The following is a 17,078-nucleotide window of genomic DNA, read 5'->3' as shown; positions in this document are numbered from 1 at the left end:
AATAAAAGGTTAACCAAGAGCCAGGTTTCTTTAACAAAGAGCAGTACATCCTGCTGTCCTGTTCTACAGATTTCATATGCTGCACTCGCTTTGGGTATGTCCTGCAACTCTCTCGATGGTTCTGATGGTCTTTCTGATCTCTTTTATTCTTGCAGATGTATGTGACCATGCTGCCTGTATTTATGTCACTTGTTCCCTGCAGCACTTTACAATATCCATCCCTCCCTTCCTGTGCTGCTCTTAATATACATTACTTGTACTTTTTTTCCCTCTTGGTACTTGCATTTTTAACTTAGGTACATGGACTGGGTGTAGGAAGGAAGGGAAGAGAAGGAGGCTCTGTTGCACAGGGAGGCATCTACAGCTGTCACCTACTCAACATGGATCTGTAATTACTGAAGTGTTGAATGCAAATGTTATGTCTTGCATTACTTGGTTTCCTTTCTCACCTTTTCAGATTGTTACTGAAGTGGTAAAGTTCTGTCCCTCAGTACCTGTGATGTGTGCCTTGAATTTTGGAAGGTCATGTTTGAGTGAGTCCAAAGTCATATCCACAACGAGAAGAGATGCAGTTGGATGGGGAGAAGTTGCTGGTCTCATAAGACACTAATCAGTCTCTACCTAGAATCAGCTCTACTCAAACTTACTTTGTAGTGTGATACCAAAGCACAGTAGTGAGGCTGACACTTTTTGGAGAGCCAGACAAATTATCTCTTTCCAGAGAACATTACATCCTGTGATTTGGCTCTTCTTTTCTGCAGGATGTATGAAAACATTTGATTTTTCTAAACTTTTTTTGAGCATTAAGTCATGTGATACTGTTATGGTTTAAGATGAGACAGCTGTATTGCCCTTGTTTCACTCTGAATGTAAGGATGTTAGTTTAGTGGGCTTCCGTATTTTTTATCCTGCTCAGTATTTGAGCAGGATGTTGCTTCTGCACACACAGCCCCCTTTCTCCCCCCCACTCTGTTATGCAGTGCTTTTTACTTATATATTTATATATTTTTTTAATATATAAAAAAGTGCTTTGTGCTTTTACTGATAGGACAGACTGAATTATTAAATCAAGTAGATCCAACAGAATGAATTTTGTTCCTCAGTGCTCCCTAGTTAAGATGTCTTTAGTGAAGGAAGAAGTTTTCAAGGTTGGAAGTGTGTGAGGTAACAGGTGGGAATCACTGGGGGTATTCAGCTATAGTCAAAACTACCAGAAATAGCAGTTTAATGGTTGGTACAGCTTCTGCTAAGCAGAATTTGTACCCTTAAGGAACTATTTGCACTGCCCAGAAACAGATATGTTTTCTGTAGGCAAAAACCTGTGGAGTAGCATATGAGTGCAGCTCTGTGAACAAGTTTTTCCTGAGGTGAGCTAAAGGGTGTTTTGTAAGCTGTTAGCTTTTCCATGCTATCTACCACTGGGAGCTTCTGCGCGTGTGATAAGCAGAGGGTAGTTTACCCCATGTAACAGCAGGAAAAGTGTACTGTGGAGTAGCTGGTAAATCAGCAGCCTACCTTACCTCCTAGTGTGAGGTCTGTGTAACCGTACCCTGAGGCTTTGTCTGTGTTGTGCTGGTGAGTAACTGAATTCGGGCACCTTGTTTTCTCACGTGGTTTAGCAAGTTTGATGCAGTTGGGATCGAGTCAAAAACATGCCTTTTAAAACATTCAGCAATGCTGATTTGGCTGGCCATTCTCACTAACAGGTTTGTCTAGAAATGCGTCTAAACAGAGTGTAAACCTTCATCCTGTTAGGGTTTATAAGCAGGCTGACATACATTTGGTTCTTGCTTTGAACCCCTTTCTCTCCCAAGTTCTTCTTTTCACATGTACTTGATGAGCAAAACAGCAGCCACTCCTTGGTGGAAACAAGTAAACAGGATTTATCAAAACTGTACAAAGTATGGGCTGTTTTGCATGGGTAAGTGTTTCAATTCCCTTTCTTTTCTGTCTTTGGCAATGGCTCTGTACCAGATGTACTGGAGAAAGATGTAACAACATGAGTAATGAACTGTTGGGGAACAGCTTTCCCACAGATGTATCTTCTCAACACATCCTCTTCATCAACAGTCTCCTAAAAGCAGTGTAAACTGTTAAGAGAAGGTACCCATAAACATTTAGGTGTGACAGCATCACCTCCTGCCTGGTGAAGACTGTGTGCCCAGCTGAGATACGAATTCACTCTCCTTCTCCATTAGCACTCTCTGGAATGGTGATCCACTCAAATGATCCCACTGTACTGCAGCCGGTAACCGGCTGTTACCACAAACATGAGGGCAGCTGTTTTCTGTAGGGTGATGGGGAACTGCTTTAGCTCATGTGGTTAACGTTGGAAAGACTGTAGTTTGTTTCCTAGTCCAAGTTCTGATTGAGGCTGTGAATTACATTTGAAGTGACTATATTTGGTTACTTTAATAAAATATTTTACTGGATGAAGAAGAACATCATTTGGAGAATAAAAATATAAATAGTAACGATAAAGAATATGGAACCCTTCAACCATTCAGTCACTTGCTCCCCAGCTCAATCGGAAAAAATGTTGTGAGTTAGCTGCCGCAAGCTTTTGATGGGTATTTGATACCCACTGGAAATCAGCTCAAGATCAGTACTTTGGTTGTAGTCAGTGACTGCTATCCAGCACATAAAATACATGCTGGGTCCATTTTTTTTAGTCTTGGAGATGCCAAAGATTTAACAATCAAACTGTAAAATTCTTCCAGAGACTGCTGTGCTTGTCATGCCATCCCAGTGTCTTTTGACAGGAGATTTATTTCTGGTTTTATTCCCTTTGGGAGGGTTGGAGAAATAATTACAGTCATTCCTGCAAACCCTCTGGTCCTTTTGTGGTTAATTTTAAATCCTGAAAGTAATATTTTTTAAATATTGTTGGATCTTATGTTTTAAGTAGAGACATTTTTATCACGGGATAATTGCAAAGGGAGCTTTTAAAATATTGATTATATCCACTGGGTTAAAACCTCATGCTTCTCAATAAGCTTAACCTTTCTATAAGTAATGCATGCAAAAGAATGCTTATGAAATGGCTGACTTGCCACATTTACATGTTGCTTTCTGGGCAATAGTATGGGCATGAGATCATGGGAATTTACTGTTCTGCTTATGAAAGCTGACCTGGTTGGAGAAGGAATGCCATTGGTATTTGAATTGGTAGCTGAGCACTTGAAGAGAAACTTCTTTTTAAATATATAAGGAAGAAGTTCTTTACTGTGAGGGTGGTGAGCCACTGGAACAGGTTGCCCAAGGAGGTGGTAAATGCTCCATCCCTTGGCAGGATTCCAGGCCAGTTTGGACAGAGCCTTGTGTGACATGGTCTGGTGTGTGGTGTCCCTTCCAATGGCAGGGGGGGTGGAACAAGATGATCTTAAGGTCCTTTCTACCTTAGCTATACTATGATTCTATGTGCAGTGGCCTCCAGATGGGTGAGCTAAGCTGTTGCCCAGCACATTCTTCAGCTGTTTTCTGCTGGAGTAGTCTGCTGCAATGTGTACTTGCCCATGAGTTATTTAAAAGATACTTTGCTGTGTTAGGTTCCAAATTCTAGTAGCAGTGGGGTTTTAGCCTTGAAACAAGGTGAAAGAAAAGGAGGAAATGGTTGGTGAGTTCAAAGTTGGAGGTAGAGGAAAAGTCACTGCTGTGGATTTCTTTTTGAGAACTCTGGGATATTGTTTTTGTTGCCACTGTTCCTTCCGTGTTTCTCTTACAACCATGTATATGTGTATGTTCTGGGAAGGTCTCCCTCCAGGAGACAAGGTGCAGTGAAGTGAAGGCTGGTGATCACAAATAAATATTTGGGATATCAGGATGAAATTAAGGTGTTCTTCTCCAAAAAGAGAGGAATGCAGAAATCTAGGAGGGGCTGGAACGGAAGCAACCGTAGGAAAGTGGTTTGGGAAAACCTGAGTCAGCTTGGCATTGTTGAAGCCCATGGGAAATTACTTTTGGACCACAATGAAGACAACGAGGAAGGAATGCCAGAAAGATTATTACACTTGAATGAAAAGTAGTCAAGTATATGCTTACTGTGGCTCTCATCCACAGACTGCTGTACAGTTCTGTATATTGCTTAAATTAATGATGCTTCATCTTTTATTTTTCAATAAGCCATGACAATGGATTAATTTCCACAGTATGAGAAGTTTACAGAAAACATTTGGTTTGAGTGTGTTACCAATACATTTTTTCCACATCTGTCTGATACCTGAGTTAGTTCACAAATTTATGTCTCGCAGCAGCATGTCTTAAGTCTTACGTTGCAAGTCAAATTAAAAGCAAACAAATTTAGGAAGGGTAAAAGGAAATAGGAACAAGTACATTCTTGTTTCAGGGTTACAGGAGCTAGGAGTGTCCTGTGTTTTTCATTTGTAACTTTAACAGAATCATCTTACTCATCTTCATCAACTCTGTAGGTCATGTTCTTACTACCCTTCTTATGCCTCTCTGAGGCATTTCCAAAGGGTGTCTGTGTATGTCAGGTGGAGCAGGACTTCTGAAGTTCTCCTTGCCTACCAAATAAAACCCCCTGATTTCTTTAGCAGATTTCTCAGTTTTGCTGCCTTGAAACTGAGCCTTTTTTTCTGGCTGTAGTGGCAGCTGCATCTTGCTCTTTGGCATGACTTTCCCCTGGTTGTGATCTGTCCTTTGCAAGGAGGAGTGGAAAGGGGCAGAAAAATTAGTGTTTAGCCGCTGGGATTGTGCCTCTTGGGCAGACCTTTGCTTTCAAGTCCCCTGTCAGTAAGTCCCCAAGCAGCTCAGCAGTGGTGTTGTGCCTCTTGCTCCATGGCCCACGTAGCACACAGTTGCTCTGTATCATGATGCAACATTTGGTATCCATATATCAATGTTCACTTTAATTGAGGGGTCTGCTCTTAGTTGAGTGCAGTGAAAGAATTTCGGGTTTAATTAAAAGAATTTAGGACTAAACAGTTTAATGAGGGATTTGGAGTTGTTTTCAGAATTGATTTTTCCTGCCTGTCCTTACCTTCCTCCCAGGTGGTTCTGGATGAGGGCAAGTTCCAGACCATAAGCAATGAATGGGCTTTTTAAAGAAAAGGGATGTTCTTTTTTTTTTTTTTCCTCGGTATTTGCTAACTGTATGGCTCTGGTGAACCAGCTCTGTAGCATGCAGCAAGCTGACAATGAAGGTGTGCTGCCTGGCATGCAGCAGCTGGGCATGTAGGGGAAAAAAAACACAGCACAAAAGTGGTGGAAACTTGCCTTTGCATATAACCCGAAACATATGGTAATCGATTGCAGGTGTTCTCCACCTGTGGGTTGTAAACAGAAATCAGGAAATTGCAACTGCTCTGCCCTTCCTGTGTTGCTCAATGGCAGGGGAGCGGCAGCCAGGCAGGGAGAAGCCTGGAGCTGCTGCTGGTGGCTTCGGCTGCACGAGGAGGCAGCTCTGTCACCTATCCATCACTTTGCTAGCAGGCCTGGTGCAGTGCCATGAGGGCTGTAAGTATAATAAAGTATAATATATCAGGAGCTATTGCAGTCTAGATTTCAAGTTGGCAATCTTGGCTTGTTGCGCAAGAGCCGGTAAAACTTAGCTTACGAGTGGTGCCGCTTACTTAAAAGTCCAGTAGGACATGCAAGGTTACTTGGCTGAGTGGTGTGAGCTGATGGGTGGGGGCTCTGAAGAAGTGGAACTCCATCTTTATTAATAAAACCCCACTTTAGTAGCTGTCATGTCTGGTTTAGAAGCACAACTTGAAGGGGAGAAAAATAGGAATTCTTTAAATAATGACTAGGCGAGCACTTCAGCCTCTTGTAAAACACCGCTCATTTGGTGCAGTGGAAAGAGTGAACACCTCTGATCGAGAAGGAAGACAGTGATGTGAGAATAAGGCCTGTAAGGCTGAAGAGAGCAAATGAGTCAATCAGCACTAGTGGAAGTGAAGGTGGTTGTCGAGTGTCTCAGTGGGTGGTTGGTGCTGCCAGTGAAGAGATGCTTAAAAAGCAGCAGGAGTCTTTATCAGCAGAAGTCAAACACTGCTGGCAGCTGGCATTGAGCATTTGGCAGTGGAAGCATCTGCAGCGTATTGACCTGAATTTGTAATTTGTGGTCTGCTCCCATAGGGATTCAGGCCCTTGGTCATCTGAACAAGTTTTCATGTTCTGAGTGTGGAAATCAAAGGAGTTTTGCATGTGGTAAAGTGTTGGGAAGCCAGAGTACCTGGAGGTGCCTCATGTGGGGTGTCTTGTTAGTTATTTCTGATGGATTGTGCTATGCAGACACCTATTTTCTGGCTGCTGTTGAACAGGAAGGTAATAAATGCAGTCCTGATGGTCAGTCAATTTGGTAGAAGTTTCCTAAGTTAAATTACTTTCTTCCTAGGATGGGGACCAGCAGGTGAGGAGAGTGATTCACTCCAGAGAAGTGGGGATGTTCTCCCCCATTTAGTTTCCAGGGGCAGCCAGCTAGGGCATTTGCCTCTCAGATAATTTCTTGTCTTGCACTATGTTTTTTACTTGTCTACATAAAATACACCTTTACAGAAATGTGCAACAGTTATCCTAAAATTGCAGCAAACCAATCTTGCTGTTGAAATGGGAGGCTCTCTTTTGCTGTTCTGTGTATGCATTTGTGAAAAAGAGAGCCTCTTGAAACTTAAACTTTCCTCATTGCTGTTCCAGACACAGTTGAGTCCATGCTTTCAGACTACGACATCCTTTCTCAGTCTAGCATCCAGCAACACTCACTGAAGAAGAGGGACCTCCAGCCTGAGACACACGTAGAGAGGCTCTTAAGTTTTTCAGCTCTGCAAAGGTAACGAAATCATCAACAGTGAAACAACTGATGATAGTTTTTCCTTCACTTTGTGATGAATAATGCTCAGTTCCAAACCCAGAAATGGTTATCTTGTTTTCTGTTGTGACTGACCAGTTCTTCTAAGTGAGTGTTCTGTATGGTCATATAACTTCAAAGAGACTCAGAGGAAACAAAAAATAGGCTGCACTGTATTACTGTGTTTGCTGAAGCAGCAGTGATTTAAGATCTCTCTTGCTTTGTTCTTAGCTTTAGTTTCATGTAGATTACTTCCGCTGGTTGAGTTGGATCCCACTTACACCTCATCTGGCAACGTCATACTCTTGACTGTCCTCTTGAAAATCTCTGCCTTCAGTTTGGGGAGTGCATGTGGTGTCTTGTTCAAGGGATTGTATTTTGTCTTTCAAGGAGGTTTAATTCTCTTCCTACTTAGTGTAAATTTCCCATTCAGTAAAACAGTGTGTTCTCATGTGCCTTCTTCTGTCTGCAATCGACAGCTATCATGCAAGTTGTTGTGTATATTTTTTTTGAATCTCAGTGTTTGGTGCGAGTAATTTTTAAGTACCAAGCATACAAGGCTGATGGGATCAAATGTCTGACTGTCCCTGTTTTGGACTGCCTCATGCACCCCAGCTTTATGGTGAGGTTGCAATACTGCCAATGATAATTACAGAATAATTGCAGAAAAATTTTGACCCAGAGCTTACATAAACCAAGAGCCCACGAAGCTCCTTCCAGAGAAGGTTCTCTGCTTGAGATAGTCACAGAAACTAAAGGCTATATATCAATAAAAATGTGCAGAGTTGATACTTCTGTTTATGGGTTTCTGGCTGTGTTACTTTAGAAAATAAGAACTTCAAGATAATTTAATTTAAAATAGATGAACAAATTCCTTGGCCTGATTTTTCTTCATATAGTTACCAGTAATTGGTTTTGCTTGACTGCAGATGGAGAAGGTGCATCCTGAGCAAACTGTGAGTGTTCTGGATTTGAGTGTTTATGTTCTATGGTTTTAATTAAGCATAATTATCCCTTAAAAAATACTCACAGTTATGAGTAACCCAGTATATGTTTTTGTAGCCTGCTTATAAGAATTGATGCTTTCTAACTTCTTTTGGTCCCTCAGTAAAATGAGGACTGGATGTATGGCATGTGTATACTTTGCTTAAAAATAAATGGAAGTAAATTCTTTTACAGGCACTTTAAATTATACTTAACTGCAACTGCTGAACACTTTTCAGAAAGATTTCAAGCATTAATTGTGGATGGTGAAGGCAAGGAAAAGGAGTATCATGTTCAATGGCAGGACTTCTTCACGGGACATGTTGTTGGTTAGTATGGACTGAACTGTGTGTTAGTGCTGGGAAAGCACAGCTTTGTATGAGTCTCTTGGCCAAAGTAAATGGTGTATTGCCCTCATTGTCATCAGATATGGTTAGGATGAGCAAGTAAACTTGGTTCTTGTGGCCCTTGGGTTTTCTGGGTTTTTTCTTGTGGTGGGTTTGGATTTTTTTAAGTTTGATGGGGAGTAGGGTTTTATGAGTTACTGAACCAAGGTTCTAAGGTAGCATTCTTCTGTTTAACTTGGCAGAACACAGAAGTATAATTTACTCAAGATGCAGCTTGTGATTATATATATATATATATTTTTCTTTCTTTCTTTTAAAAGGATGCAGGTAACTTTATTTCAAATTGGAATATAGGACTTGAATGTTTCTTGTCCCAGAACACAGTGGCCAGGTAGTGGTGATGTATTGTTGCCCAGAGTGTTAGATTAAAAGACTTTAAGACAGTTCTTTGCAGATCACTTTGCTCCACTTCAGTCCAGCACTAACGCTTCTGTTTAGTGGCTTTGATTTTTGTTGCCTGTGCTAGGTGGTGAAAGTCTCGTCCAGTGGAATGCCAGCTGATGCCATGAAGTTGCTGTCTGGTAGTAGTAATATTCATTGGTTGGCAGAAATATTCTGTGCCCCATTCCTAATGCCCAGAGGCATCTCAACACTTTCTGCAGAATTAGAAATTAAATCTGAGTCTTGATGACTGTGACCATTGGGAGGTTAAGACTGGGGCTGGTTTATCTCTTTTTTTCTTTAAACTGGACAGTACAGTGTTCTTCAGAGACTGAGGAAGGTAATTTGGTGTGAAGCTTAGAAACAGTTACAAAAACCCAACCAGTATCTGTGCAGGAGTGCATGCAAATAGAGCTGAATTAATTTGGTTTTCCCTTGCTTACATTAAAGGAGAGCATAATTCCAAAGTTGTGGCACATATTGGGGATGAAGATTTTACAGTGAGAATCAGTACTGATGGAGAAGAATATAATATCGAGGTATGCTTTACTGTTGAAAGCTCTGTCCAGACAGTCATCTCTTTTCCCTGTGGGTATTTCTAGTTAGTCACACACCTCTGTAGCTTGAAATAGACTTGGTGATGTTTGTTTTGGGGTGGATGGGGAGGAGGGAGAGAAATATGAAATCAATTTGACTTTTGCAAGTGTTGGATTGTATTAGTGAGAAGACAGGCTGAGGAAGTTGGGGCTGTTCAGCCTGGAGAAGGAAAGGCTGTGGGGAGGCCTCATAGCAGCCTTCCAGTATCTGAAGGGGGCCTATAGGGATGCTGGAGAGGGACTCTTCCTTAGGGACTGTAGTGACAGGACAAGGGGTAACGGGTTAAAACTTAAACAGGGGAAGTTCAGATTGGATATAAGGAGGAAATTCTTTCCTGTTAGGGTGGTGAGGCACTGGAATGGGTTGCCCAGGGTTGCTCCATCCCTGGCAGTGTTCAAGACCAGGTTGGACGAGGCCTTGGGTGATATGATTTAGTGTAAGGTGTCCCTGCCCATGGCAGGGGGGTTGGAACTAGATGATCTTAAGGTCCTTTCCAACCCTAACTATTCTATGATTCTATGACAATGCATGCTTTAGATACATCAGGGAAGAGGTATGTTTTAAACAGGAAAGGGATTTAGAAACAGAAATTGATAGCGTTAGTGGTGATCATATCCTCTGGAATAACAAACTTGCAGCCTTCTGAGCAAAGTCAGGGTCTGGAGAGCTTTCTGAACTTTTGGCTTTTTTAAGTCTTGGAATATTTTCCTTCTTTAGAGCTCTATTGGAAAATCTGGTATTTTCTCATTGCTGTTTTTCACCGCCTCCATTGCTTGTGTTATTTTAAACTCTTAGTTTAAAACAACATATTCAACAAATACATAATTAGAGACAATCCTAATGAGTTGTTTCATGCAGCATATTCCCAGGCACAAGCTGTATTAGAACAGCTGAATAACAGTAATTATGGCTGAGTGTTTTATGGGTAGTATAATTGTCTCCAGATCTAAGGATATGCAGAATTATGGGTAAACCTGGGAAATCCAGTCATATTAAAATATGAAAATATGTTTAGAGTACCCAAACCACTGTACTTGTGTTTTATATTAAGAGCATACAGTAGCTGTTTGATTGTGATTTAAGACATTTTTTGTGTTTGTGGTGCAGAGTCATGTCAGACCATCGCTGTTCTCCATGCAGCCAACCCCTTTGCTCCTCACTGGCTGTGTCTGTACAGCTAAAGACAGGCAATGTGTGGAAGCTTCAACTTGCCCTCACTGCTGTCATGGTTTAAACCCAGCTTCAACTTGCCCTTACTGCTGTCATGGTTTAAACCCAGCCAGACAGCTCATTCACTCACTCCCTCTTTCCTTCCTCTTTCTTCCCTCTTTCTTTCCTTCCCCGCCGCCCTTCCCTGCTCCCAGAGGGATGGGGAGGAGAATCGAAAGAATGTAACTCCCACGGGTTGAGATAAGAACAGTTCAGTAACTAAGGTATAACACAAATCACTACTGCTACCGCCAGTGATAATAATGATAAGAGAAAATACCAAGGGAAGAGAATACGATACCACCTGCCGAAAACGAGTCCGAACCAGAAGACCCCGTGTCCTTCTGGGTAACTCCCAGTTACCCCCTGGGCATGACATGCTGTGGTATGGAATATCTCTTTGGCTAGCTTGGGTCAGGTGTCCTGTCTCTGCTTCTTCCCGGCTTCCCCTTCTCCCTGGCAGAGCATGAGACTCACAAAGTCCTTGCTCAGGGTAAACATTACTGAGCAACAACTAAAAACATCGGTGTTATCAGCACTGTTCCCAGGCTGAAAGTCAAAACACAATGCTGCACCAGCTACCAAGAAGGAGAAAAACTGACTTCTACTGCTAAACCCAGGACAACTGCCTAGCTGTCAGTGTCCCCAAGTCAGCTTCAGCCTCTTGTCAGCCCTGGGTGAGGTGATGCCTGTGTATATCAGAGATGCTGTGTGCCAGAGACCATTCCCAAAGGGCAGCGCAAAGGACAAAGCCACTCTGCCATTGCCTGCCTTTGCTTTCATGGTCCTCCTGTACTGTTTGGAAAGGCTGTGCACCTTTGTATAAACCGCTGGTGCCCTCACACAGTGTGAAACATATGCCCTCAGTTTTGTACTGCAGACACATGGCTGCTGAGCTGGCACAGCCATCACATTTCAGGACCTTTTTGGTGTCAGCCAAAAGCACAGTATGCTAAATCATAGTTGTCTGAAGTTGAAAGAGCAGTGCTTAAAGGCCACAGGAGACCCAGTCCCATGTGCTCTGCAGTGTGGATGTGGGCAGTCTGTGCTATGCTATTTCTATGCATCCATGATTCTATGATCTGCTATGGGAATTAGTGTCTTGTGTTGGGATTTTGTAGTTCTGTGGTTTTGGAGAAGTTTTCACTGCTGTGACTTGTGTAGCTTTGAATGTTGAAGAGATTGCCTTCTGGTGTAAAGACTATATTCTCTGTGCCCTTAGATATTGTCCATTGTCTGCCAGCTCCTGTGCTTCTGGTCAGTGTGTTTGTTAGCATGATCATCTCCTCCCTGGCTGTGCCCATCTCCATATTGTTATGGAGAGAGTGGAGAAGCCTGAGATGCCTCCTCAACTTAGAATCACAGTATCAACTATGTTAGAAAAGACCTTTAGGATCATCAAGTCCAACCGTTACCCAATGATTCTATGATTAATAGACTTATTGCTGTGGGTGAGATTATCATAGTCCAATGCATTTGTGTGTGTGTACACATAAAGCTGTGGAGATTCAACGGTGCTTACATGTTATTTTTTTTACTCACATGCACTTACTTTTACTTACATGCATTCATTGTGTTCTGAATTGGTTGCATTTCTGTTCTTGTGCTGTCAGCCACTGTGGAGATTTATAGATAATGTGCAAGATGAAAGACTGCTTGTCTACAGATCTGAAGATATTAAAGACTTCTCAAGACTGCAGTCTCCCAAAGTGTGTGGTTATTTAAAGCTGAACGAAGAAGAACTGCTGCCAAAAGGACTGGAAGACAGGAAACAAAATGAAGGTGAGAGTCCATACCTTGGGAGAGCAGCATCTTTGAAACAAGTGCTTGAATTCTGGCTGTGTCAGCAAGTAAGATCAAAACCTGGGCAATAATCTGTGTTGCTCTATAGAGAAATCTGCTGAGTAACTCGCTATGATATAGTTCTTTCTTTACAATAAGTTTGAGGGCTGTTATGAAGAAAAAAAATTAAGAATATGTATATTTAAAACTCCAAAACAAATCAACAAATACAAAGCAAAACCAAAAAATAAACCCCAAAACTAAACATCCCTGTTCTCCCCCCAAAACCACACCTAAACTTGCATTCATGTTTTAAGCAAGGGTATAAACACAGCAGTGGCAGTTTTAGAATGTTTATTTAATTTTATTTAAAATGTTTATGTTAGCAAGCATCCATCGGGAGAAAAGAGCCATTCCAGAGACCTCCAAAAACACGTGCAAGATGCTGGTAGTGGCGGATCATCGTTTTTTCAAGTATATGGGCCGTGGGGAAGAGAGTACTACTATCAACTATTTGGTAAGTCAGTGTACTGTGTTACAATTTGCTGGAATAAATGCAGGAAAACATAGCACTTCAGTCATTATACTAGCATACAGCTTGTACTACTTTTGTCCAACATGACGTATTTGCATTTCATGGCTGTGTGTGCTTTTTACCTGGGAATCGTACTTTAAAAATGTTTTGTAATGGTGATACTGCAGTTAGTCTTCAACATTCACTTGCAAGCACTTCCTCTTCATGTAGTTCTTGTGGCTATGCTATTTTCTTCTTCCGGTCAGAACTTTCGATCCTCCTGGATTTTGAAATCAAAACAATTGAAACAAACAATCTGAGCATCTTTAAGTTCCAGCATGTATAGATTTTTTTACTGTTATTATTTTCCTTCAAAATTCTTCCAAGATCCTCTATGCAGAACAATAAAAATGGGAGCAGGTGTGGTAAACAATTTGGTTGTACATGGGTGTTGTGGCTTAACCCTAGTGGGCAGCTCAGCCCCACCCAGGCACTAGTTCACTCCTTCCCATGGGACAGAATCAGAAGGGTAAAGGTGAGATAATTTGAGGGCTGCGAGAAACAGTTTAATAGGTAAAGCAAAAGATGTGCATACAGCAAAGCAAAATAAGGAAGTAATTCACAGCTTCCCATTACCAGGCAGGTGTTTAGCCATCCTTAGGAAAGCAGGGCTCCATCATGTGTGCTGGTTACCAAGTAACCCAGCCAAAACCAGTACAATGGGGTTGTCTGCCTGACAAGTTTTGTGGAACAGAACACCTGCCCACAGCCTTTCAGCAGGAGTAGAGTGTATTTGTCTAGGGACTGGATTAAAAAACAGATGAAGCCACTTTTGTTTGTCAAGAGTCTCTTTCTGGGCCTGACTTCTTGAAATGCTAACCACTGTATTACACCTTTGCTGCTTTTTGACCTTTCTGTCCCCAGAAATGTTTACGCTCTCCGGGTAACAATTGGTGTGTTTGCAGAGATGCTGTTATCTCAGCATCTGACACATGGATGAGGCTAACCTACTGTTGTGGTTCCTGGGTACATGTGGACTGCTAACAACACAGTGATTGGAAAACTAAAGCATAAACTATTTTCAAATGACTCTGAATGTCACTTCTTATTCTGAGCAAGTTTGGTGGTTTATGTGTAGGAGGAGGTGGTTTTTAAGAGGATGAGAACAGCTTGAAAAGGGACGTATTGATAGTGAACATTGCTGAGAGACTTTCTGGAACCTGCGCTTGAACCATAATGAGGAAAATAATAGGGTTTTGGCTGGGAGAGGGAAGCAAGCCTCAAGGGTCAGTTAAACTAGTTAAGCATTGTGCTAAAACAAAGCAGTAAAAACAACTCCCTCCTGCCCTTCCCCCTCAGAGAAACCTGGAAAACTAGTATCTGAAAAAAGCGTTTTCTAAGATGTCTTGTTCTTAATATTATTGCTTTTCCACTACACAGATGAAAGTGATAAATGGGGAACTTTGTTCTGCTTTTTTGTGTTTTTTTTTTTTTTTTTAAGGGTGAAAAATTTTCAGGGATATTTGATAATAATCTCTGGATCCAAGTGCTGTTGGTTTTGGATCAGTCAGTGTGTCTGTTCTGTTCTATGAGGTTCAATTTTAATTTGAAGTGAGTGTTTCTAGATGAGTATGTTGCTGTTTTTCTGAGTGTCTTGAACTTTATTACATGAAAGCTCAGAACTAAGTAACTTGTTTTTCTTTCCTACATAGATTGAATTGATAGACAGAGTAGATGACATCTACCGAAACACTTCCTGGGACAATGGAGCCTTCAATGGGTACGGCATACAGATAGAGCAGGTAGTCACTGACTCATGCAACGGGCTTCCAATTTAGAGAATAAGAACATGGTTTAGATACCAGAGTTTCTGATTATTTTATCTGGATTAGAGCAAAAATGATCAAATCCTAAACCCTTAACTCCAGCCAGGAGCACTCTGAAATCTCATCTTGCCAGTGGTGGTGTTAGTGATGACGCAGCATGCTCATTTTCAGTTCCTTGCAGCGTTTGAGATGGGAGTTTGCAGAGAGAGTATTTCTATATTTAATCTCAATTCAAAGTTGCCTCTTTTTCTTCCCTGAATATGAGCAATTCTTGTTCATTGTCATGTCAGATGTACTTATATGCATGTATATGATGTTTGTGTCTATGGCTAGCGCTTAGCTTACAAAGCCTGAGTTGAATAAAACACAGATGAAGAAGCACAAATCCTGCCTGAATAGCTTTAATGACTCCCTTAGGCATCATGATACCATGATAGCATGGAGACTGGTATAGGGTGGACTTGGGGGATGTAGTGACTTCTATGTATGTGATTGCTTCTGAAATCTGGGAAAGGGCATTAAAAACAAGAGGAATCCATCAGCTAGAGCACTGCAAGAGCTGTGATGTGAGACATGGAGACTAATGGTACAAGATAGCTGCCTGTTTGCTGGGAAGGGGTCTGCAGGAACAAGGAAGGAGAGTCAGCTGGGGAGGGGGAAAGAACATAATGCACTAATTCCGTATTACTGGGAAAGTAGCAGTTATTTAAAATACATTTTGCTTAGCTAGGAAGAGTTTGGAATTATTTATACTCTAGATGTAAGTCCTGGTTGCATTTGGTTCTTTTCATAGAGTGACATGCATCTTAAAGCAGAATGTTACAGTGAAAACTGTTGATATTGCCCTAATGATTGTAGCTGGTGTGTCTTAACTAGCAGAGACTGAAAAGTTAACATTAGAAGCATGCTGAGTCTGAATTTTTCTCCTTGCAGATGTATTGAGACATTTAAGATTACATTGAAAACTTTTCTGTAGCTATAAAATTGACCCAAATTCATTGATGTTGTTATTGCCCTTTTTGAAATGTAGATTATCATCCATAATGAGCCCAATCTTGTAAAACCTGGAGAAAAGCATTACAATATGGCAAAAAGTTACCCAGATGATAAGAAAGATGCCTGGGATGTGAAAATGCTGCTAGAGGTAGGTTGTAACCCTTGAAAAAGTGTGCCCCTTACAGAGAATTACTCATTCCTACAGCTGCTCTGTAGTAACAGAGGAAACTCCTCTACTTCTTTTGCAGGACATGTACATGTTACTCAAAGTAGCTGACGTGCCCTGTAGCCTGTGGTAAAGGCCTCCACTGCATAATTACGGAGCACACACCAATTAGTATTCTTAACATGTGGCCTGAGTCAGTAAGGCAGTCTTGATATGTCTGGCTCTGAGACTGGTTGCCTTGTGACCTTCATCAAATTACTGTACTTGGTTTTCCCCTCTCTGTGAAAAGGGGAAATGAGTAGACAAGTTGCATAAATGAATGTGCCAGTGTACTTGGGTATTCATTTAGTTTTCTACAGCTCTGTAGGACAGCTACACAGCTGCTGTTTTCTGACTTAACCAGATCTAGAAGGTGCTTGTCTGGCTCATTAGATAAATGTTCTTGTCTATAGACTTGTAATGTGCACCATAAATCGTCTTACAAAGATCTGATTATTTTTTTTCTTCTCTTTGAAGCAATTTAGCTTTGATATTGCTGAGAAAGCAGCTCATGTGTGTCTTGCTCATCTCTTCACGTATCAAGATTTTGACATGGGAACTCTTGGACTGGCTTATGTTGGCTCTCCCAGACCTAACAGCCATGGTGGCATTTGTCCTAAAGGCAAGGCTGCTTTTTCTTCTGTCTCAGTTTTGGGTTGAAAGCTAATTTTTGTGATTTGTGTTTAATCTTCTTCTCTCAAGGATCACAATGAGTTATTTGCCTAGACTCTAGCCATAGAATCATAAACCAGTTTGGGTTGGAAGAGGCCTGAAAGATCATCTGGTTCCACCCCCTGTGCCATGGGCAGGACCACTTTCCACTAGACCAGGTTACTCAAAGCCTCGTCCAACCTGGCCTTGAACGCTGCCAGGGGTGGGGCAGCCACAGCTTCTCTGGGCAGCCTGTGCCAGCGCCTCACCACCCTCACAGGAAATAATTTCTTCCTAATATCTCATCTAAATCTCCCCTGTATCAGTTTAAAGCCATTCCCCTTTGTCCTGTCACTACAGGCACATGTAAAAAGTTCCTCTCCAGCTTCCTTGTAGGCCCCTTTTAGGTAATGGAGGCTGCTTTAAGGTCTCCCTGGAGCCTTCTCTTTTCTGGGCTGAACAAGCCAAACTCTAAGGTAGTTGGTTGTTGGGTAGAATAGATGGCCATTTTCTTGGCTAGAGCTGGAAAAATAAAGGAGGGAAGGGTAAAAGTCACTAAACTGTCTGGTGTGAACAAGCTGGCTAGAACAAACCCTAGACCAAGGGCTACTTTGTGTAGGTGTGTCTTGCAGTAGTTCTGGAATGGCAGATGCCTTGGAATTTTCTTATGTTTTTGCCTTTACTACAATACATGAGCTGTTTGTGCTCTGCTTGAAAG

The 17,078-nt window shown here is 41.6% G+C and overlaps 1 protein-coding gene across 1 annotated transcript in view; it reads left to right on the top strand.

The window, feature by feature from the left end:
- The window catches only part of ADAM17 (ADAM metallopeptidase domain 17), a 35,496-nt gene that overhangs the window by 5,742 nt on the left and 12,676 nt on the right, over positions 1 to 17,078 (top strand). The window contains exons 2-9 of the mRNA XM_061460791.1: positions 6,658 to 6,790; positions 7,988 to 8,121; positions 9,031 to 9,119; positions 12,000 to 12,168; positions 12,555 to 12,685; positions 14,395 to 14,484; positions 15,539 to 15,652; positions 16,187 to 16,331. Of these exons, the coding sequence (XP_061316775.1) occupies positions 6,658 to 6,790; positions 7,988 to 8,121; positions 9,031 to 9,119; positions 12,000 to 12,168; positions 12,555 to 12,685; positions 14,395 to 14,484; positions 15,539 to 15,652; positions 16,187 to 16,331 (1,005 nt within the window). The remainder of the gene's footprint in view (positions 1 to 6,657; positions 6,791 to 7,987; positions 8,122 to 9,030; positions 9,120 to 11,999; positions 12,169 to 12,554; positions 12,686 to 14,394; positions 14,485 to 15,538; positions 15,653 to 16,186; positions 16,332 to 17,078) is intronic.

The sequence above is a fragment of the Pezoporus flaviventris genome, unplaced genomic scaffold, assembly GCF_033815535.1.
Source record: "Pezoporus flaviventris isolate CSIRO_AGI_PZ_B2104156 unplaced genomic scaffold, CSIRO_AGI_Pfla_v1 ptg000031l, whole genome shotgun sequence".
NCBI lineage: Eukaryota > Metazoa > Chordata > Aves > Psittaciformes > Psittacidae > Pezoporus > Pezoporus flaviventris.
Note: the sequence above shows the minus strand (reverse complement) of the source record. Positions and strands in the feature narration are given on the sequence as shown.